At 42.1% G+C, this 24,617-nt stretch overlaps 1 protein-coding gene across 1 annotated transcript in view; it reads left to right on the top strand.

Annotated features, from left to right (window-relative positions):
* Nucleotides 1–23,339, top strand: part of LOC132887646 (general transcription factor II-I repeat domain-containing protein 2A-like) — an 82,105-nt gene extending 58,766 nt beyond the window's left edge. Inside the window, exon 5 of the mRNA XM_060923110.1 lies at nucleotides 23,226–23,339. Coding sequence (XP_060779093.1) covers nucleotides 23,226–23,339 — 114 coding nt within the window. The remainder of the gene's footprint in view (nucleotides 1–23,225) is intronic.
* Nucleotides 23,340–24,617: the final 1,278 nt, after the last annotated feature.

Raw genomic sequence — 24,617 nt, 5'->3', positions numbered from 1 at the left:
CCCTCCCCACCCCATTCCTCTGCCACGAAGGCGGCGGCTGGCTCCTCCCCAGTTGGCCCGTCGCACCCGTGGTGTCCTCCCATCTCCCTCTTCTGTGTCTGTGTTGTCTCCCCCTCAGGTGAGTGACACCCATAACACCAGTGCAGAGGGAAAGCCTGTGCCGGTGTGCTGGCGCGGCGGGGAATCAGAGCATCTCCAGAGTCAGAGCTCCGCAAGGGAGGTGGGTGCTGTCATCTGGATCTCCGATGCGCCAGAAACTGCCCCCGATCGGGCCGGAACGTATCGCATACCGGTGAGTATTCAAGGGGATACATATCACGTTTTGGTGGATTCCAGTTGTAATCAGACCTCAATTCACCAATGCCTGGTGCAAGGTGCGGCATTGGGGGGAGCACAAGCGGTGAAGGTGTTGTGTGTGCACGGGGATGTTCACCATTACCCACTAGTGTTTGTCCATATTCTATTCCGGGGCCAAACACATAGAATAAAGGCGGCGGTTAGTCCTCGTCTTACCCACTCGTTGATTTTGGGTACTGATTGGCCAGGATTTAAAGAATTAATGGAGTATTTAACACATAGTAGGTCCTGCCCTAGTAGGTCACGGGAAGATCCCAGTGTGGCATTGGCTGGAGAAGCTGTCGCAGAGCCGTCCACGTCGATACCGCGTCAGAGTGAGGAGCAGCCCACTCCTCCTCCCTCTCTTGGGGAGTCCCTTGGGGATTTCCCGTTAGAGCAGTTGCGGGACGAGACTCTGCGGCATGCATTTGACCAAGTGAGAGTAATCGATGGTCAAACTCTTCAGCCGAGCGCGGCACCGACCTTCCCCTATTTTGCCATTATTAGAGATAGATTGTACCGAGTGACACAGGACACTCAAACTAAGGAACAAGTAACCCAGTTGTTAATCCCGAAGAGCTGTAGGGAACTCGTATTCCATGCGGCTCACTTTAATCCCATGGCTGGACACTTGGGGCAAGACAAAACACTAGCCCGAATCAGGGCCCGGTTCTATTGACCAGGGATTCACGGGTATGTCCATCAATGGTGTGAGGCGTGCCGTGAATGCCAATTAGTCAATCCTGCGGCCACTCCAAAAGGGTCGTTGCGCCCTCTTCCTTTAATCAAGACCCCGTTTGAGCGAATTGGGATGGATCTTGTCGAGCCATTAGATCGGTCAGCATGGGGATATCGCTTTATTTTAGTTCTAGTGGACTATGCAACATGATATCTGGAAGCAGTGCCTCTCCGCAATATCTCAGCACACAGTATTGCAGAGGCACTCTTCCGCTTTATCTCCCGGGTCAGGATTCCAAAAGAAATCCTGACAGACCAAGGCACCTTGTTTATGTCACACACATTGCGCTAGCTGTATGGATTACTGGGGATTAAGTCTATCCGCACCAGTGTCTATTACCCACAAACGGATGGATTAGTAGAGTGATTTAACCAGACACTCAAAAACATAATCCGGAAATTCGTAAGTGAAGACGTGTGTAATTGAGATAAGTGGCTCGAGCCCCTGTTATTCGCAGTATGAGAGGTCCCACAAGCCTCCACAGGGTTTTCTCCCTTTGAATTATTATATGGTCGTAAGCCGCGTGGCATTCTGGATGTGCTGCGGGAAAATTGGGAGGAGGGACCTTCACCGAGTAAAAATGAAATCCAGTATGTTCTTGACCTGCACGCAAAACTCCACACCCTCACGCACCTAACCCAGGAGAATTTACAGCAGGCACAAGAACGTCAAAGCTGGCTGTATGACAGGGGCACGCGCCTTAGAGAGTTCATGCCGGGAGACAAAGTACTCGTATTATTGCCCAGGTCGAGTTCTAGATTAGTCGCCAAGTGGCAAGGGCCCTTCGAGGTCACATGGAGAGTCGGGGACGTCGACTATGAGGTGAAGCGAATGGATAGGGGTAGAGCACTGCAAGTCTACCACCTCAACCTTTTAAAATGCTGGAATGAGGGGGTCCCAGTGGTGTTGGCGTCGGTAGTCCCAGAGAAGGCGGAGTTGGGGCTGGAGGTAAAAAAGATAACATCTCGGACCACTCCAGTCCCTTGTGGAGACCACCTCTCGCCAACCCAACTCACGGAGGTAGCTAAGTTGCAGAAGGAATTTTCCAACGTGTTCTCGCCCCTTCCGGGTCGTACCCACCTCATAGAACACCACATTGAAATGCCCCCAGGGGTGGTAGTTCGTAGCCGCCCTTACCGCTTGCCTGAACACAAGAAAAAGGTGGTTCGGGATGAACTCAAGGCCATGCTCGAAATGGGCATAATTGAGGAGTCCCACAGTGACTGGACTAGTCCAGTGGTTCTGGTTCCCAAGACCGATGGGTCAGTCTGGTTCTGTGTGGACTATAGAAAGGTCAACGCGGTGTCTAAATTTGATGCGTACCCAATGCCTCGCATTGATGAGTTGCTTGATCGGTTAAGCACTGCTCGCTTTTATTCGACACTGGATCTAACCAAGGGATATTGGCAGATCCCCTTGACTCCTCTATCTCAAGAGAAAACAGCCTTTTCCACACCATTTGGTTTACACCAATTTGTCACGCTCCCTTTTGGGTTGTTTGGGGCACCTGTTATGTTCCAGCAGCTTATGGACAGGGTCCTCCGCCCTCATGCTGCCTACGCGGCCGCCTATCTAGATGACATAATAATCTACAGTCATGATTGGCCGTGGCACTTGGAACACCTGAGGGCTGTTCTAAAGTCGCTGAGGCGAGCGGGCCTCACAGCTAACCCGAAAAAGTGTGCGATTGGGCGGGTGGAAGTATGGTATCTGGGGTTCCACTTGGGTCATGGGCAGGTGCATCCCCAAATTAACAAGACTGCATCGATTGCAGCCTGCCCGAGGCCCAAGACCAAAAAGGAGGTGAGGCGGTTCTTGGGGCTGGCTGGCTGGCTATTATCATAGGTTTCTACCTAACTATTCGGACGTCACCAGCCCGCTAACCGACCTCACTAAAAAGGGGCTCCAGATCCAGTCCAGTGGACGGAGCAGTGCCAACAGGCCTTCTCTGAGGTAAAAGCTGCACTGTGTGGGGGGCCACTTTTACACTCCCCTGACTTCTCTCTCCCCTTTATTTTGCAGACTGATGCATCAGACAGGGGGCTGGGGGCTGTTTTGTCCCAGGAGGTGGAGGGTGAGGAGCGCCCGGTGCTGTACATCAGCTGAAAGCTGTCGATGCACGAAAGCAAGTACAGCACAATTGAAAAGGAGTGTCTTGCCATCAAGTGGGCAGTCCTCACCCTCCGATACTACCTGCTGGGGCGCCCTTTCACTCTCTGTTTGGACCACGCGCCCCTCCAGTGGCTCCACCGCATGAAGGATGCCAATGCACGGATCACACGTTGGTATCTCGCTCTCCAGCCATTTAAGGTGATCCACAGGCCGGGGGCACAGATGGTGGTGGCGGACTTCCTGTCCCGTTGGGGGGGGGAGTCAGCTTCAGGCCGGATGGCTCCCCGGCCTGAGTCGGGCGGTGGGGGTATGTGGCAGTGGGGGTGTGGCCAAGCAGCAGTCTGTGAATGGAGGGCGGGGTTGGGGAAGGTAAGTGGCTAAGTCATTATACCTGGTGTCAATTAATGTGTGTGTTTGTTTGTTTGTTGCAGGGATGGAGTATAAAAGGAGGGGGAGAGCAGAGAAGAATCTCTCCCCTGACCAGAATACGTGTGTGTTGCATGTGTGACTGTGTGAGTGAGAAAAGCTGAAAAGCTAATGCAAACAGTAAAATAAAGTGTCTGTATGAACACTAACTCTCGCCTGCCGTGCTTCTGTGCCCCACCCACATCAGGGATTACTACACATACTTTTTCCATTTTTGAATGATGGATTGAACAGTGCTTCTTGAGATGTTCAGAGCTTGGGATTTTTTTTATAACCTAACCCTGCTTTAAACTTCTCCAGAACTTTATCCCTGACCTGTCTGGTGAGTTCTTTGGTCTTCATGATGCTGTTTGTTCTTCAGTGTTCTCTAACAAACCACTGAGGCCTTCACAGAACAAGTGTATTTATGCTGAGAGGATATTACACACAGTAGGACTCTATTAACTAATTAGATGACTTCTGAAGGCAATTGATTGCACTGGATTGTATTTAGAGGTATCAGAGTACAGGGGGCTGAATACTAATGCACACCACATTTTTCAGATTTTTATTTGTTTAAAATTTTGAAGACCATTTATCATTTTCGTTTCACTTCACAATTATGTGCTACTCTGTATTGGTCTATCACATGAAATCTCAATAAAAAACTTTTAAGTTCATGGTTGTAAGGTGGAAAAATGTGAAAAAAGTTCAAGGGGTATGAATACTTTTTCAAGGCACTGTAGTGCAAGAACAACCACTCCCTGAATGTTGTTAACACCAAGGAACTCATAATTGACCTCAAGAAGAGCAGAGGCCATCATACCCCACTCACCATCCATGGCCCTCCTGTCAAGACAGTCAGTAGCTTCAGGTTCCTGAGTTTCCAGATCTTGGTGTCCCTTTGATAGACCACCAGCACGTACATCCTCAAGAAAGCTCAGCAGAGACTGTTCTTCCTGAGGAGGCTAAAGGGCTTCAGGGTGGGAATTAGCAGCCTGCACTCTCAGAAAATAAAGTACCTTATTGTACCTTCAAAGATACAATCGCTTGTCACTGGGGCAGTACCCTCTAAGGTACTTATTTCCACCCTTTATATGCTGCTTGGGAACACACACACACACACACACACCTTTTTGGCCCTTGAGATCCAATAATGATCCTTAGGGGGTACATTAGTGGAGATTGTACCTTGGGGAGACATAAATGGACTCCTACTGTACCCTACCCCTATTTCTGACAGTGTGGTGAGTTTCTACAGCTGCACCATCGAGAGCATTCTGACAGGTTGCATCATGGTGTGCCAAGGAAACCTGACTGCCCAGGACCTCAAACTGCTGCAAAGTACCAAATCATTGGAACTGAACTCCCTCAGCTCCAATTCATTGACTCAACCTGTTGTTGGAGAAAGTCTGACTCCATCATTATGGACGCCGACCACACTGCTCTCTTCACCCTCTTGCCCTCCGGGAAAGCATCACCACCCGCTTCAATAACAGCTTATTCCCACAAGCCATCAGGATGCTTAACAGCCACTGACCTTATCCTTCCAACTGCACATAAACGCACACCAGCACCTTACACACCACCCCATCCCCATTACTCTACCCATTATTATTATTATTATTATTCCTCTAACCACTAAAAAGTAGAGTCAACTAAGAGGTTCCTGTATAAATACCACATAATGGTGCACTTGTCAAACTATCTAGTCTTTCCTTTGCACATTTATAAAGTTGATTTATCACTCTGATGTTCACATTGTAGAAATGTCTCATGGGTATCACATATCAAAAAGCTGTTCTTGTTGTGTGTTTACAGTGTGTCCATAATATTGTGCGAGTTGTCGTGATATCTATATGTTGTACTTGTTGGTCATCGTTTTAGTTTTCATTTCTATCCTATGCTCTAACCCCCCCACCACCACCACCACCACCACCACCACTACTGCCGCATCTGTGACACAAAAATTTCACTGTATTCTTGGAATATATGTGGCAATAAAAAAACCAACAACAACAACAACAAAACACACACACACAAAAAAAAAAAAACACATGAACTTTAACTTGTCTGTAGCAACCAAGACAAACAGTGTATTGTGTAAATGAATGAAGTAAGAGGTGCAGCTTGAGCAGTCTGGGCATCACAGACACACACACACACTAGCTTTGTCAATCAACTTGCAAGCATGTTTTTTGGAAATGAGAAGAAATCTTGTACATGGCAAGATAGTAACCCTAGCTCCGAATCGAACCAGTAACCCTGGAGCTGAGCCAGCAACGCTTACCATGTCAGAGCAATTACCATGATAGGATTAAAGCAATTATTATTAAAATATACAGAAAACAAGGGATAGAAATACCCCCCCCCCCCCCCATCACCTTGTGGAATTTTGCAAGCACCTATTTAAAAAATAATTATTCATACAAATCTGACTTTCCCAGGAACCAAACCAAATTTGCTGAATGTGAAAATGATTAAAATTGTGAGAAGGTCCCAGCTGCTGTGTTGACGTGCAGCAGAGCAGCTAATCTAGGCCACATATTGCAGACATGCACTTCCTGTCTTGCTAATCTCTCTCTCACTCTCTCTCTCTCTCACACACACACTAGAAATATACAATGGCAACTACAGTAGATCTTATTTTCAAAAACTCTTGACCCATCCTGATTCAACATAGAATTTCATATACACAAATTGGGAAAACTATACTTTTGTTTGGATTTGACCATTATATTTTATTATATTTCATTATATTAAAAGATATAATAATACAATACAGGTATACTTAATAAACTGGCAACTCCAGAGAGCTGTGCCAAATCTGCCTACTTTTGAAATGAACAGGAAACTTTGGTTTTAGACAAGATGTCTACTTTTTGCATCAAAATTATTACTCTGCGTCATGACCTGGGAAAGCTCATGGAGTTCTGTGTGATAATTTGGTTTTAATTTTATGCAATATGTAATAAATAAAAATACATTTAAAATTATAAATATGGCCATGAAATCTATTAAGCAAATACTTCTATATTTGTACTTAAAATATTTATGTATAAACATCAGTGACACAAAGAATTACACGCTTATAATAGGGAATTTGTAATCACTCTGATCAGCATCATCTAGCTTACATCAGTCTCTGAATGATCATTGGCTCTTCTTTTAGCTAAATTTCCCAGATTTATATTAATATTCAACCTAAACTTTATCCTCTGCGATTTATACATTGTCACTGATGATGCATGCGTTTGGATTTGAAAGCTGGTCTTTAGACCATTTACAAACTGAATCTATTAGGCTTATGGCTGTTTTGCTATGGGACATATTTAAAAACATGATCACAACATGACATTCACAGCATGAGCTCTAGCAAGATAAAATATCGTCGTTAGGCAGATGGTTTTTACAACTGTGTTTCTCTGGCTCCTACAGTCTTAGAAAATGTAGAACCCTACTTAAGGGTTCTTTATGTGTCTCTCTGGGAACCTTTAAGAGTTCTATGTAGAACCCTATACAACACAATAGTGTTTCCTGATCAGTTCAGGGTTCAGAGTATATAACACCCCCCCCCCCCCCACACACACACACACACTTTTTTTTGGGAACCTGCATTACAGACAGAAGGAAAAAACCCAACAACATTTGGTTGAACACTATTTTTTTTATTTCTTTTTCTGGTTTGGGGTTGTATATGTCTGAGGGGGGAGAAAGAAAGAAAAAGTTGGAACGGTATGGAAAATGCAAATAAAAAAAGGAAACAGTGATTTTGAAATTTACTTTGATGACTTGTATTTCATTATAGACAGTATGAGCCCAAGATATTTCATGTTTTGTCTGGTCAACTTGTTTTCATTTGTGAATATACAGCCATTCCTGCATTAGAAACCTGCAACACATTCTAAAACAGTTGGGACGAGGCAATTTAGAGCTAGTAATGAGGTAATTTGAAACAGGTGATGTGAACATGTGATTGTAACCATGGTTTGGTACAAAATCAGTATCCAGGAAAGGCCTAATCTTTGAGGAGCAAAAATGCACTGAGGATCTCCAGTTTGTCAACAAATGTGTGAGAAAATTATTGAAATGTTTAGAAATAATGTTCTTTGAAGAAATGTATGAATGGATTTGGATATTTCACCCTCTACAGTGCATAAGATCATTAAACGATTCAAGGAATCTGGAGTAATTTTGGTGCATCAAGGTCAAGGGCACAAGTCTAAGCTGAACACCCATGATCTCTGATCCCTCAGATGGCACTGCATCAACAACTGTCATTCATCTATAGCTGATATAACCACATGGGCTCGGGATTACTTTGGCAAACCTTTGTAAAGCGCTAAAGTACAGAGTTACATCCACAAATTCCAGTTAAAACTTTACTGTGCAAAAAGGAAGCCTTATGTTAACTGTGTCTAGAAGTGCTGCCGACTCCTCTGGGCTTGGAGGCATCTCTACATTTGTAACCTATTAAGTGAAAATTGTGACATTTGATTAAAGAAATATACAACAGTTGGGTCCAGGCTGGGGTGGCACGGTGGTGTAATGGTTAGCACTGTCGCCTCACAGGAAGAAGGTCCTGGGTTTGAGCCCAGCAGCCGGTGAGGGCCTTTCTGCATGGAGTTTGCATGTTCTCCCCATGTCTGCGTGGGTTTCCTCCAGGTGTTCCGGTTTCCCCAGCAGCCCAAAGACATGCAGGTTAGGTCAATTAGTGGCTCTAAATTGACCATAGGTGTGAGTGTGAATGGTTGTCTCCATGTGTCAGCCCTGCAATAACCTGGCGACATTGTCCAGGGTGTTCCCCAGCTCTCGCCCATAGTCAGCTGGGATAGGTGCCAACTTGCCTGCGACCCTGTAGAACAGGATAAATGACTACAGACAATGGATGGATATTCCATTATATTTTTCCACTCTTTTAGGCTCTCATAAAGCTATTTCCAGGAAAAATCACATTATGGGAAAAAATCCATTCTTAATAGCAGTAGGGTTATTTTTTGGACAATATTATACTACAGCAAGACATGCTGTCTTTTCATGCTATGTGAAACATCATAAGCCTTTCATTTAATGTTACCGTATGCCTTCAATACCACATATGACCCCCCGGCTCAGCCCCTGAAAGTAAAATATCTACAAAACTGAAAAGCTTTCGTACAAGCTGCAAAGAATCTTCCTCACTGATTTCAAGGTTGAAACCCTGATGCCATTCTTTAACATGCTGAAACACTTCAACAGATCCAATTCTTGCTCTCAAGTGACCATTTGAAGAGCATTAATACTTGAACACAGACATCTGATAGTATTGGACAGAGAAATATTGACCATAGATTAGGTCCTCAGTCTCATTAATGCACATGTCAGTTACATTGACTGTATTAAGTACAGGAAATCCCTGACAACAGAGTGAACTTTTTTTTTTAAGGCAGCAAATTAAGGTGCACACTAATGTATTTTGGGGTCAAAATTGATCAGGGCTCTGTAAATCAATAGACCAGGTCCTAAAGTCTCTGAACCCTGAAATGAAAGCGATTAAATGCTGGCATCTCTAAAGGAAACATGAGTAAAATGCAGACATCCTTCATTGGATGGGGTTCTGTTGTAACTAATAATCTGGTAACTCAGTACATAATCTCCTTTGAAACTTGAGTTCTATTTTAATTATAACAACCAGAATTAGAAGGATTACAATTATAAGATTTCCCTCAGGAACAATATCAATAAAAAGTTAAATATATGAAAGCTGTAATTAAAAAATAAATAAAATCGCTATCGAGGTTATATAAAATCCACATTCACTGGATGATCAATCGTGTACTCTGATTGGCTACCCTACTACTAGGCTATCAGCTCATATACTGTGAGTAGAGAAAAACAAAATGGCAGTGTGTGTTGCTGAACCAACCAAGGACGAAATTTAAAAAAATAAAATAAAATAACTCTACTCAAAAACTTGGTTTGCCAACAGCCAAAAAAACATAAAAAAGAGGAAGAAAACCCCCCAAAATACAAAAAAGCAACAAAATATGGAATAAAAGTATTTAATGGCAAGAACGTATCTCTTCTATTTTTCAAGGATTATTATTATAGCATTTTTTCACAAATTGCGACTGTCATTTCACCGGTTTGTTTATATTCTACACGGAAATGATTGTCGGACATTTTGTATAAAGTTTTTATTTATTGAATTTGCAAAAATAAAAATGCTCCATTTCTCAAAATCTAGTGAATGTGGAAAGAATAAAACAGTTATGCCACTCAATCTCACCCAGGGCTCTCAAGTTTTGAAGTCAGTTCAGAGTGAGATTTGTCGGGAAGGGCAGGGGTGGTGCTGGTGAGGGGTGTCGGTGGCGCACAGGGGGATGGAGGAGGAGGGGGGTTATGATTGGTGTTGTGTGTTGTAAGTGTTAGTGGCAGATTTAAAGGCCTTCAATACGGGGGTAGGGGGCTCCCACTTGAAACCCAGTGGTTCCAGGCCTGCCATTTTAACAGCCATGATTGAGAAGAGAGTTCCGTCAAGGACAACGTGTAAACAGAAGCGCGTAACAATGTACTATTATATCTGTGTATTTTGCAGTTTGGCAAGTACCCAGTAAAAGAAGAGATAAAAAAAACAAACAAAAAAAACCACAGTTTTCATTCAAGTGTGCAACACTAGGACTAAAAACAGGTGTCAAAAATAGCTGTTGAAATTAGCAAGGATTCAAGATTGAAGTGGCTAGACAAGCTCACAGACTCTGGGCAAACTGACAGTTAACATTATTAGCTGGAGACAATATTCCCCAACATCAGCTCTCATAATTTTTGTGATGCAAGTACTAATTTCGTTCAGGAAATACAAAATCATATGATGAGATGATTTACTGTACTGTAGGCTACTCATCAAATATGGCACTCCCGCGTCCTCCAATGTGTGTCCGTCTGCACTTCACCGCATCGTCTTCTTCGGAAAGTTCAAGTAAATTTTACCCGGATACAACTGTCAAGTGTTTTGCTCCTTTGCTGTGCTTATCCCACACTTGAAGGGTAATACCAATGCTGAACATTAAAACTGGAATTCACTCAAACCAGACCTTTGTTCCATCTTTTTCCTTTTATTTTTTTCCTTTGCAGGTGAAAAACCTTAAGACAAACACCATCCATTTACCAATTTGCACAGTTTTTTTTTCTTTTTATAAAAGCAGTTACACAAAAAATTATCAAAAGCTTAACATTAAATACATGTATGTGAAAATAGATAGAATTTACTTTAACTTAAGACAGATTTTGAATGAATTGTTTCAATGTAAATGCATCAAAATATTAAAATACATTTTAACCACAAGGGCCATAATGAATTAAGCAAGTTACTAAACCCAATAAATGAGTTACCAAGTAACAAGCCAACCTACATATTTACAAACCATATCCACCATGAACATTTTAGCAATGAAATACTTCCAATTCATTTTAAACATGCACTGTATGCAAGTAGAAAAAGATACATGCTTTTAAACCATGTCTTCACTGGCACCCAATGATTCAGCACAATAAGACTACGTTCAGACTGCACCCTGAAACGACCCATATCTGATTTTTTTGCCCATATGCGACCTGTATCTGATTTGTTATTGACAATCTGAACGACACAGATCCGATTTTTTTCACATGCGACCCAGGCCACTTGGATATGTGGTCCTAATTCCGATGCATATCCGTTATTTTCACATGCGACTGCAGTCTGACCAGACAGGTCGCATTCATGCGACCTACACGTCATCAACAAGAGACAAACGTCACTATTCTGCGTTGGCTAATCCCACCTCTTTGGTGGAAAACAACATTTGTACAGTTTTCAGAATTTAAATAGACTTTTATAGAATTGATCAAGCTAATGGTGGATTTGGTAGGGACCTGGATGTTGATCTGTTAGCCTGATTAAATAAAACAGTTTCAATTTGCACATGCGGGACACTTTTGGGTCGTTTTCCGTTCATATTGGAGATCGCATACAAGTCTCATATAATTGGTAATGTGAACGGCCTAACAAAAAAATCGGATTTTACAACAAATCGGATATGGGTCGTTTCAGGTTGCAGTCTGAACGTAGTGCAAGCAAGTTGCCACACCTTTTACCGGACCAAACAAAGCAAGTTGCAATAACCCTTACCAGCCAACAATTACACAAAGCACCATGTGAATATTTGAACCTTAAGACGCTACAAACACAAACATTTTCCCCGCATCTCAATGCCCCGTCAGCGCAACAATTTCCTCGCATTCACAACAAAATAAAAATAAACGCGAGCTTACCGGCTGTTTGTTCAGATCTTGACAATGGTAAAACTTCTACACAGCTTCACAAAATGCTCGGCAAGTGATCGAGTTTGTATTTTGCGCTGCAGCAGCCTATTTTTTTGCTGTTCAGTCCTCGCACCCGACCAGGAAGTCAGCATATCGCTTTGTTCTCCTTGATTGCGCACAGGTGAGTAATTAACGCCCTTGCATACCGGCTGACAAAAAGGGCGTTCACCGCGACAACAACAATGCTATTTTTTGATTGGCTGTTGGGTAGCTACATTTCTCAATTTATTGATTGATGTGTGGCAAGCTATTTCTGAACTCTGCGGGAAACCACTTGATGCCTGCTCTTCGTCCACAGTTAAAAAATAGCGGTGCACCTTGGTGGGCGTTGTCTTAGTAATTTCTGTGCGTGAGAGATACAAGGTGTGACGTGTGAGCGTGTGAACTGCTTGAAATGCGTGTGTCTCACGCTCAATGCGTAAGACTTGAGAGACGGTCCGTACATGACTTATAGCTAACTTGGTGCTACATGCCTCGTTGGCTATTAGCTCATGCACGACTCAATTTTGCGGAATAACACACACACACACACACACACACACACACACACACAGGGGTGTAGCACCAATTTCTGGGCCCTATGCACAAGCATACCCCTTTTCCACCAAATCAGTTCCAGGGCTGGTTCACAACTCGTTCAACTTGCGAACCAGCTGAGAACCAGTTTGCTTTTCCATAGCTCGGGGTGCTAAGGGGAGCCACGTCATTACGTCACTGTATACGTCAGTTACGTTGCTGCGTTTGCATAAACCTTGGCGCAAACATCGAAGCAACAACAACATGGAGAAGAAGAAGAAGCAGCAGCAACAACAATAATAATGGATGATTGCTGCTTTACTGCATCCATGATATCTCGTTGCTTATTTAAAAATGGCGCCCTTTCGCGGTCTTACTATTGTTGTTGGTCTTAACAACTCCGCCCCCCCGCTGACGTAAGCAGTTCTTTCCTCTAGCCCAGCAAAGAGTTGGTGCTACCCTGGAACCCGTTTTTCTGGCCCAGAGCCAGTTCTTTGTCAATGGAAACAGAAAACCCGGTTCCAAACTAAGCACTGGCCCCGAACCAGCCCTGGAACTGATTTGGTGGAAAAGGGGTAGCAGTGGCCATGGGCCCTCCCCCCCAAAAAAAAAAAAAAAAAACTCAGCAGTTAACAATGCTGAAACTATCTAACAACTTTTAATGTAGGCTATTTGCTTTCACATTTGGGCTCACCTTTCTTGGGAAAGAAGTTTGTGAGCAGTTGCTTTCCCTCATTTCTTTTCTTGTCTCTTTCCTGCCTCTCTTTTCATTTATGAAAACCGGATTTTTTTTTGTGCATCTTCCATAGCACAGATAGCCTAAAATGTGCATGCGCTGCTTCAGCAGAATGAACACTACGTTAAATGCGCCTAGTTAAAAAGCCCGGTGAAAGCGGACTAAACCATTTCGTGCAAAGGGTGGGGGGGCCTGTCCCCAGACACTATATGTAGGCTCGGACACACAATTCAATCCATTAATCAAATGATTTATTTACCCAAAACATTACATTTGCATTAGTTAGCAACATATATTGTGATCTTTAAATGGTATTGATATTTAAAGGAAAATAAAATTACAGACTACTCAAGGACCCTCCCCCCACTTGGGGCCCTGGTAACTCGGGCCCCCTTTTCCCCCTCACTACGACGCCCCTGCACACACACACAAAATACTGTGCAAAAGTCTTAGGCACATGTAAAGAAATGCTGTATGAAATGTTTTAATATAAAAAAAAATTACTATCAAAACAGCAGTAAGCTATAATAAATAAAACAAAGTCAATGTTTAGTGTGAGACGACCCTTTGCTTAAAAAAAAAATAGTAGTCTCAGGTCCAATGAGTGCAGTTTTATAAGGAAATGAGCTGTAGGTTTTACTGAGCATCTTGCGGAACCAGCCACAGTTCTTCTGGACACTTTGACTGTCACACTTGATTCTTAATTTTGCACCAAAACCCAGTAGCCTTCATTACGTTTTATTTTTTAATCTGAAAAGTGCTCTCTTTTGTAATATGCTGCTCAGATACAAGCTTTTTTTCTGTAACATTTTATTTTGTGCTATAAAACTAATTTGGACATCTAAAATGTTTTTGTACTGACTCGATAATGTAGAAAAATAGAAAAGACTCGATAAAATAGAAATCTACCACATAGTTCGTAGGAAAAAAGAATAGGGTGCCTAAGACTAATATATATATATATATATATATATATATATATATATATATATATATATATATATCAAAAGCAAATGTTCACATTAAAATTGTTCATCTCCTATTCATTTTGTTGAAAATTTATTTCAGTGACTTTGCTGGTGTCTCATCAGGTCTCATCATATCAGCCCAACAAAACAAGTCAGGTTTCTTTGTGCAAGATCAGCTGTATGACTCTTTATTGGAACCACAGTACTATACGTAACCCTTTCATTCATGTTTTGGACATATAAATATACCCAACAAAACATGAACTGCCATTTGAGGCTAATACTTAATTGTGATGTCCTTGGGAAGTCAGTAAAAATTTTTTCTCCCTGAGATAGAGGAGAAAGCAATCAGAGACATGGATTTATTTTATATAGATACAAATATGAACTGCACTTACTTGTATTTGTATAGTTCCTAATTTGAGCTGTAACTGTAGCAGATGAATGATTGGTCAGTTTAATGTGAATAGGTGTGCTTTCTGTAGATGAGCACACATTGAATTAACAAAAATAAAATAAATTTAACTTTATAGAAAAAAATAGCTCACTAGAAGGGCACTCAGTAGAGCGTGTACCTCCACCAAGCCACATATTAGAATATCCTGGATCCACATACATATCCAGATTTGCATCAAAATTTAATCAATTGTTCCATGACCCATCTTTCCTCAAAGTTTCATCAAACTCCATTCACGACTGAGTTAAATTCAGAAAACACACCAAAAAAAAAAAAAAAATCCTGAATCTGCATACATATCCAGATTTGCATCAAAATCTAATCAATTGTTCCTCAACCCATGGCTCACCTTTCCTCACAATTTCATCAAAATATATTCACTACTTTTTTTAAGTTACATTGGGAACAGCAACCAAACAAACAAATAAATGGAGGTGAAAACATAACCTTCTCCAACAAAGTTGGCAGAGGTAATCAAGAGGATGATAAAAAAGCATACATCCAGCACACACATTGTGATTTCCTGACCTTGAGTTCAGTATCTTGTGGCAACATTACATTGTGCACAAAATTAACTGTCGGCACATGATATAAAATAATAGAAATATTTTATTTTTTTCATGGCCTGGCCAGTTATTTGGCGCAATCACCAACAGTAGACAGAGCTTTTTTTTCACCTTAACCTAAGCCTCATGCTTTCTCACCCTGTACTTCTAGGTCATGGAATAAAATAGGATTTGCTGGACCAAGCGCTATTTTATAAGCTGCTGAATACTGATGAAATGGGTACGGTCACATTGTTAAATTAAAATGATTTTGATATTTACAACATGGAATATTCATGCAGTAATATCCTGCCAATATTATACTAGACTCCTATGATAAAGACATGAGAAAAAAAAAACCCTGCTTCATCAGCCTACATTTCAAAGCTAATATTACAATACATCAGGAGTTTAAGGTGTTAAATATTTAACAGTTATTCCACGAGATCAAGTCATCCATGAGCTGATAGCTGACAAGGTATGTAGCGCCGAGTAGGCTATAAGCCATGTACGACGAGATTGAGTGGAATAACTGTTTAATTCTGTCCATATTCATTGGATTTTGAGAAACAGAGCATTTTTTTTTTTGCAAATTCGATAAATAAGAAATTTATACACAACATCCGACAAAATCATTTCTACTTAGAATGTAAACAAACTGGCGAAATGACAGTAGCAATTTGTGAAAAATGCTATAATAATTCTTGAAAAATAAAAAAGATACATTCTTACCATCAGATACTTTTATTCCATATTTTGTTGCCTTTTTTATTTTTTGGGGGTCTTCTTTAGGGTTTTTTTTGGCGGTTGGAAAACCAACTTAAAGGTGCATTACTGCCACCGACTGGGCCTGGAGTGTAGAACAGGAGATGGGGGGGGCTATATTCTTTTAGCTATTTCTGTTTCTTTCAAATACTTGATAATTTTAGGGGTTTTGTTTTTGAGGAGTTTTTATTTCGTCCTTGGTTGGTTCAGCAATACGCTCCACCATTTTGTTTTTCTCTACTCACAGTATATGAGCTGATAGCCTAGTAGTAGAGTAACCAATCATCTCATCTCATCTCATTATCTCTAGCCGCTTTATCCTTCTACAGGGTCGCAGGCAAGCTGGAGCCTATCCCAGCTGACTACGGGCGAAAGGCGGGGTACACCCTGGACAAGTCGCCAGGTCATCACAGGGCTGACACATAGACACAGACAACCATTCACACTCACATTCACACCTACGGTCAATTTAGAGTCACCAGTTAACCTAACCTGCATGTCTTTGGACTGTGGGGGAAACCGGAGCACCCGGAGGAAACCCATGCGGACACGGGGAGAACATGCAAACTCCACACAGAAAGGCCCTCGCCGGCCCCGGGGCTCGAACCCAGGACCTTCTTGCTGTGAGGCGACAGCGCTAACCACTACACCACCGTGCCGCCCATAGTAACCAATCAGAGTATGCAATTGCTCATATCCAGTGAATGTGGATAGAATAATAATTTTTGAAGACAGAAATGATAGCATTACACAGTGAGTGGTTGATGGGAATACAGTCAGACAGGAAGCCAGACTTAAAGATTATTTGATGCACTTCGCAGATTATTTATCATGTCATCAAGTCAGTCCTGATCTTGTGGGCCTACTGCATGACCTCTGACACGGCAACTTCTTGGCCAACCCAATCGGGATAAAGCCATGATGGATGAAAGACAAGACAAATACCTTACCTTCCAAACCCAGTTTAGAAAATGACATTTAGTCAAAATGAAAAATGTGGAAATTTATATCCTGATCAACTGAAAAATCCCAACTGATCATCTGTTCTGTGTAATATTTTCCCTAAGACATGAAATCTTTCAGAAGTACTGTACCTTCAAAGAATACAAACATCCACACAAGCATAGACAGACACACTCATTTTTTCATCATTCCATTTGAATTCTTTAAAATCCCTTTATTTTTACTCACCACACATCGTACCAGGGGGACTGTAGGGACTCCCTGTTCTGCTTTTTATTTCGGAGCTGCTTCCATTCTTTCAGGCTTTCATAAAAGCCCCTGAAGTCCCATCTCTCCTTCACCCTTTCCCCCTGCTCCCTTGTTCCTGCCACAGCCAGCTCTGGCTGTCTGTCCCTGGTTCTTTACGTCTTCTTCTTCTCCACGATGCCTCAGAGGTCTTCTCTTTTGTTCTGAGCTGACAGTGGAAAGGCTTTCCTACACAGCAGGCTTCGGACAGGTTCCTAAAACTTGTAGTCTGTCATAAGGTCAGACAAAGGGATTGTTCTCAGGATTTAGCCAAACCTTGCGAAGTAGTCAGTTTGGTCTTGACAGAGATGCTGATATATTATCTTCTTTATGTGTTATAATGTCATACGAGGCATTGGAATGCATGTGGTTGTCTCTCAACATGCCTATCTGCATGAATCTTTTCACTTAAAGTCACTTAAAGTGAATCTTGTTGTCCTCGTCATCTTTATGACTATGGCTTTGTCAGGGAAACCTGAGTACATCCCTCAGCAAGCTACAGGTAAAACCCCCTTAGATTCTTCATACTTTATGAATGTCCAAGTTTGCAGATTAAAAAAAAAAAGTTTACTCTTCTTCCTGCTTCTTTGTCATTTGTTTTCCTTTACTGATTCAGAAACTTTCAGGATCACAGGTAAATGATAGATGTATCCAAGCATCAGGGGTTCAAGGTCCGAGGGAAGTACAGTGGAACAAGAAAGCGATGGCGGTCCCCGGCAAAAAAAAAAAAAAAGTCTCCTTTTTCAGTTATTCTATTGGCTTTTTTGGCTAACATTCCCAACATATAAGTCCTTTAGATCCTTCCAAAATTATCTTTTCCCCTATTTCACTTCCTGCTTGGTCTGTCTCTTCTTTCCCGTTCAGTACAGCTCTAAGCTCTTCTCTTTCTCTCCCTCTTTTCTCTCTTCCTCACTTGTTCCTCTCTCCCGCCCTTTTCGTTGTTGCTCTCTTTCTCTCACCATTCTTCTCCCTCACGTCCTCCCTCCCTTTCCATTTGGAAGCTCCCAGAACAGCAGGCAGTTAAAGAGTGACAGCAGAATTCATTCACATTACTAGCTTCAAACTACGCACTCATGCACACACTCAGACAGACATTCAGCATGGCCACACATTATGATGTAATAATTCACTAAATCACTAAACAGAACCTGAATGGAGGGAATATTGTTGATTTTACCTTAGGTTATATTTTGATTTATAAATTTATTCTTAGATTTGTGTTTGTGATTCAGTCCTAAAGGGGAGTCTGAGATGCCAGAAGGGCCAGAGCCTCAAGCACTGAGCAAAATACCCCTTGCTCTCAGGCAGAGCACACTGTTCCTTTCCTTTTCTATTCTACCCACCAGATAGGATCTAAGTTAAATATAACTTTTCTGTCTCCGTCTCCATGACTCTCTGCGATTTTATCCCAACTATCGATACTGAATCTCAGAACCAGTCAGAAAGGGAAGGATTGAAGGAGGGGGTCTGTTGCTAAGTGCACAGAGCCTTTAGGCAGGCAAATAATTTCCTTAAATTAGCTAATACTGTACATGACAAATGACAATGGAAATACCTGTTAAAGCATTGACTTGTTCTCCTTAGAGCATCATACACACCCAAACACAAACATACATACTGATACAGATGCTCAAACAGCACATACAAGCAATGCCTAATGTTTCACCATTTTACACACACACCATCTAGCATGGTTGAGTTTCTTTGCCTCGAACTTAACCCATAATCCAACAGCAGCCAGTTGCTTAGCAACTGCCTCCAGGGAGACCTTTCCTGCATCACAAGCAAGCCTGCTGAAGACATGTGAGTCAGACAAGAAGGGAGAGAGCATGAGACAGACAGAGAAAGATTGATGGAGTGAAGGAATGTCACCGGAATGACAAAAAGAGTGATAGAATGATATTTTGGGATGGAGGTGGTCAGGAGATGGAAGGCGAAGTACAGCTAAATGCTGTCAATATTTGATTCCCTTTTTCACTCCTCTGTATTTTCAGAGAGGAGGCTGATGAAATATTCAGACTATTCCTCTCACTCTGCAACCAACAGAACAAACTCTCTCCACTCATCAAACCTACTCTCAAAAACACACAGTAGTTTTCATGCCCTGCAGCCTGCTTAGATTGCTGTGAAGTTCTGTGGGTCATGCTTTTTTTTCATGAACTAAGACCATTTTCATTTGCCCTGGGGTTAAGACTCATGAAGAAACTGTACTATTCTTTAATAATATCCTCTCTAACTGCTGTTTAAAGGTGACACACTGGTCAAAATAAACCCTCAATACATCTGTTGGAACCAAACCTAATTGCCTTTTACAGCATTAGTTTCTAGAACAAACTTTTAATTTGAATAATGGGACATCTTTTTTCTGTGGATGCATTTTGAAGATAAGTAAATTCTGAAAGACTAAACTGCTTTGGGATGGCATGGTGGTGTAGTGGTTAGCACTGTTGCCTCACAGCAAGAAGGTCCTGGGTTTGAGCCCAGTGGCCAATGGCAGGCTTTCTGTGAAGAGTTTGCATGTTCTCCCCGTGTCTGTGTGGGTTTCCTCTGGGTGCTCCGGTTTCCGGTTTCCCCCACAGTCCAAAGACGTGTTTGGGAATCAGACACAGTCTCAGTGTTTGTCTAGGCTGAAAACATATCTGTTTAGTCAAGCCTTTTGTTAATGGGGTTTATGAGGTAAAGGTGTAGATCTGGAGGGTCCTCAGACATGGAGTGTTTTGGTAAACTGGGATGTATGGATGCTGTCAGTCCCCACTCGCTTGCTCACTCGAGTTTGTTGGTGTAGTGGCCGGCTGCTTTATGTCCCGGGGCTCCCTCATGCCTGTGTTACCTTCTGGCTCTCCCCTTTTAGTTATGCTGTCATAGTTAGTTGCCGGAGTCCCTGTTTGTACTCAGTGCAATATGTATACTGTTCCTACTTATTCAGGGCCCTGTACTACGAACGGAGGTTAACCTACCCAGAAGTAACCCAGGGTTTCCCCGCTAAACCGGGGTTGACAAAACCTGGTTATCTTGTTTGGGGTTAAACGGTACTACGACGCCAGTTATGAAGTTGATTTGTTGAACCTGGTTTAACCTAATCAGGGTTAATGCGCGTTCACGTTAAAGGGGAGGTTATCAGCGCAAATCACCATTGTTCACAATGGCAAGGTCGCCGTACTTCACGGAGGAAGAATGCGCTGTCATAATGCAAAGCTACAAGGAGTTCAAAACAACATTAAGAGCAAAATCTAACACAGCGGCTGCCAATAAGGAGCAGCAAGCATGTTGGCAACGAATTGCCGATCGGGTAAATGCGTAAGTACATTCTCCCCTCTACATGTTCCAGAACAGAAGTATAGGATGAGAGAAAGCTTCATGATCAATCACAAGTCACAGAAAATGGTCCTTCGACGTGGCCCCAGTCATATATAGCTTGTTTAATGTCCAAAAAATCCTGAATAAAATTTGGTATGGTAAATTAATGGAGTAGCCTACTTAAGCTGATATGTGCACAGAGTCACATGAATTAGGATGACTGACTGTTCAGTCCCTTTGGCTAAGTTGGTGTATGTCCTGTGAACATTTCAGAGGCAACAGCAGTGCCAAACGCACCTGGCAACAGGTGAAAATGAAATATAAAAACATCATTCATAATGGTGTGTGTGTGTGTGTGTGTGTGTGTGTGTGTGTGTGTGTGCGCGTGCAAGCAAGCATTCATTTGCCTTTTATTTATTCAAGTTTTATCTGTTTGCCTAATAATTCAAATTGTTTTGTATATAGTTTATAATGTTGTTGTGTGATATTAATGATAACATTGTGGGAAAACTACTTTGCACGGACGTTCATTTAATTTATTCTATCGTCATTTTGTTTGTTCTATTTTTGTGTATTTTATTTATTTATCTGTTTGTCTAGTTGTATCTATTTTTCTAATAATATTTTTTGCATTAATAGTTTGTTTTTTCCTATTAAAATAATCTTGTGTTCTTGTTATAACTTTATCTATTTATCTGACTGTTTAGTTGTATCTATTTTTGTTACAATTTCAATATTTTTAATATAGAAAGTTTTTTTCTATTAAAATGTTCTTGTGTGATAACTAGTTCTTGTGTTATATTTATTGTAGTTGTATCTATTTTGTATCTCAGACTTAAATATTTTTGTAAAACAAGTGTTTTTCTATAAAATATTCTTGCGTTCTTGGTAACTATGTTCTTGAGTGGGTTCTTTTTTTTTTTTTTACAGAAAAGCCGTTCTGCATGGACATTCATTGAAGCCCTCATTGTTTTTTAATGGTTATTTATGAGCATTTAGGGGTTACAGTAATGTAAGTCTAGGTTGCTTTATATAAAAGGTATGTCCAGAAATATTGATGTCACTGTCTAAGCAGAGGGATCTGGCTTCTTTAGACGCTGTCTTCTTAAAACTGAATAAATATTTAAAAAGAGCCAAATGAGCCAGTCTTTTGAACGGCTCTTTTCAAAGAAAGGATCACAAAGATGTGGATCCCATCAAAGAGCCATAAATCCCATCTCTAATCTGCGCTCCGATATCGCACGGGTCATCCAGGTACGCTGGCATTGTCTCTAGAGGAAATGTTGGTGGAGAGGTGTTGTTTAAAAAGGGTGTGGTTAATCGGAAACCTTGGGTTAACCAAGAACATAACCTGAGATGAGCAGGTTTGAGATGCAGCGTAAGTTGTCATGGCAGCATACCTCGGTTTGAACATAGCCAACTTTCGTAGTATGGGTTAATCGGGAAGTTACGCTGCACGTGATCAAGTTACTCTCGAAGTTACCCTGGTAAGCCAGAAAACCGGCTTCGTAGTACAGGGCCCAGGTGACATTGGGCAATACCTAACAACTTGTGTTTTCTCTCATTCCCCCCCCCCCAAATCTGTCCCTCTGAGTAGAGCCCTGCACTCCCACGGGAGTCCCACGGGACCCGACGCAAAGCAGTGTGGCGCGGGACGAATTTTGAAAGCTCATTGCGGGCGCGGGCGGGAGGGGGAGTGCACAATGCGGGAGCGGGCGGGAGAGGTGATAAGCTGCAGTCCCGCTAACTAAAAACGTGTTTAAAATAAAATTTATAAATTATTAATTTATGTCTATCATATATAATTTGTGCTGGATATTTTATTTGGCATTAATAAAAACATTTTAAGATGCCTAAATTTGCGGATGTGGTCTAATCTCACGTACGTTTCCGATTCCTTTCCGCTCTTCCGTGTTTGAGATCTCCGATCATGGCAGAAGAGCAGAGTGAAGCTCACAGTGCTTTAGAAGTAAGTGCTGCTTTAAAAAGCGAGAGCTGTCAATCATGAGCGCATGCAGCGCTCAACTTGGAATGTGTCAGCCCAATGTCAGAGTCTAAACAATAAACTTACAATAAACCTAACAATGCCACCTATAAATACACAACATGTAGATCTACATAATGTTATCTGTGCCATCTCACAGCAGTTTGCTTAGCTATTTTTAATCAGGGCAAATAGCCTTATAGCCAAAACTAGTATATGATGTTTTAATTTATGGAGATGCCTTTTGTTTACACATGATTTCCAAATGAGGGGTATTGCAATTTTATATTAGTCTAAATCAGACCTGGCCAAACTACGGCCCACGGGCCACATCCGGCCCTTTTTACGTCCCTGTCTGGCCCGCATGAGGCCAATCATAAATTACAACATAAACAAAAATTGTATTACTTCCGTATGGACGTATGTGCATGCGTAAGCTGTGAGTAGACCCTTCTAGAATCTAGTCGAACTTCCTCGACCACTGAAAAATTCACACATTGTTTACAAACTTGGCGCGGGTGACCCCAGCCAGGAAGGTCACCAGCTGTCTGGCTGCCGTTAGCGTGTCACACAGCGGGGTGCCAGCCCGCCCAGAGCAACAAGCCAGGCCATTCACACCTCGCGCTCGTAACACAGGTTACCCTCAAGATGTTGGCTCACACTAAGAAAAGAAAAGTTGATAACGAATGCCATGTTTTCAACAAGACATGGACTGCCAAGTATTTCTTTACAGAAATTAAAGGTAAAGCCGTGTGCTTAATCTGTGGTACACAGGTCGCTGTGTTTAAGGATTATAATTTGAATCGCCACTACACGACCAAGCATGAGGATAAATACAGAAATCTGTCTGATGAAGAGAGCGCGCAAGGGAGTCTGATGCATTGCTAGCAAAACTGCAAACCCAACAGGGACTTTTTACCAAACTTCACACCCCCAGAGATGCAGCCGTCAGGACAAGTTATGCCATTTCTCACAAAATCACCAGAAAAAGTAAGGCGTTTTCTGATGGAGAGTTTATTAAGGACTGCTTATTGGACTCTGTTGCACTGATGTGCCCGGAGAAAAAGGGCACATTTGAGAACGTGTCACTCTCCCGACGCACTGTAACGAGGCGGGTTGAGGACATCGCTGGAAACTTGAAGCTTCAGCTAAAGAACAGAGCAGCCGACTTTGACTGTTTTTCTCTGGCTTTGGATGAGAGCTGCGATGTACATGACACCACCCAGCTACTCATCTTCTTACGTGAGATAACTGCAGACTTTCAAATCACGGAGGAGTTGGCAGCCATGCAAGCAATGAAAGGGACAACCACTGGCAATGACTTGTTCACAGAGGTAAATGCATGTTTGGACATGTTAGGATTGAAATGGGACAAGCTGGCAGGTGTGACAACAGACGGTTGTCCAAATCTGACGGGGAAAAATGTTGGACTTTTAAAGAGAATGCAGGATAAAGTGACAGAAATGAACCCTGTGCAGAAATTGACATTTTTGCATTGTATTATACATCAGGAAGTGTTGTGTAAGACAGTGTTAAAAATGAACCATGTCGTTGATGCTGTAACTAAAACAGTTAACTTCATCAGAGTGAGAGCATTAAATCACAGACAATTTGTTGCATTTTTGGAGGAAAATGAGATTGAACATGGTGACATAAGCTATCACTGCACTGTCAGGTGGCTCAGCCTTGGCAAAGTACTGAAAAGTGTCTGGGACCCAAGAGACCAGATTCAGGATTTCTGTGTTAAGAAAGGACATGACATCCCAGAGCTTTCAGATAAAGACTGGGTGGCAGACCTCGGATTCGCTGTGGATGTGACTGCACTAATGAACGAACTAAATGTCAAACTGCAGTGCAAGGGCCTTTTTGTGCATGAGATGTACAGTGCAGTGAATGCTTTCATGAGAAAGTTGCAGCTTCTCTCAAGCCAAGTGAAGGACAACATTCTGACCCACTTGCCAACACTAAAGGAAGCCACAAGATCAGCCGATCACCTCCACAAGTACTCAACCATGTTAGAAGCACTGCATGCAAAGTTTTCGAGGCAATTTCAAGATTTCAAAACTCTTGAGAGTGAAATGCACATGGTTTCTTCTCCCTTCAACTGCAGTGTGGATAATGCACCAAGTGATGTTCAGATGGAACTCATTGACTTGCAGTCTGGCA

Source organism: Neoarius graeffei, chromosome 6 (genome assembly GCF_027579695.1).
Source record: "Neoarius graeffei isolate fNeoGra1 chromosome 6, fNeoGra1.pri, whole genome shotgun sequence".
Classification (NCBI taxonomy): domain Eukaryota; kingdom Metazoa; phylum Chordata; class Actinopteri; order Siluriformes; family Ariidae; genus Neoarius; species Neoarius graeffei.
The sequence above is the reverse complement of the archived record's forward strand: the minus strand, read 5'-3'. Positions and strand labels throughout refer to the sequence as shown.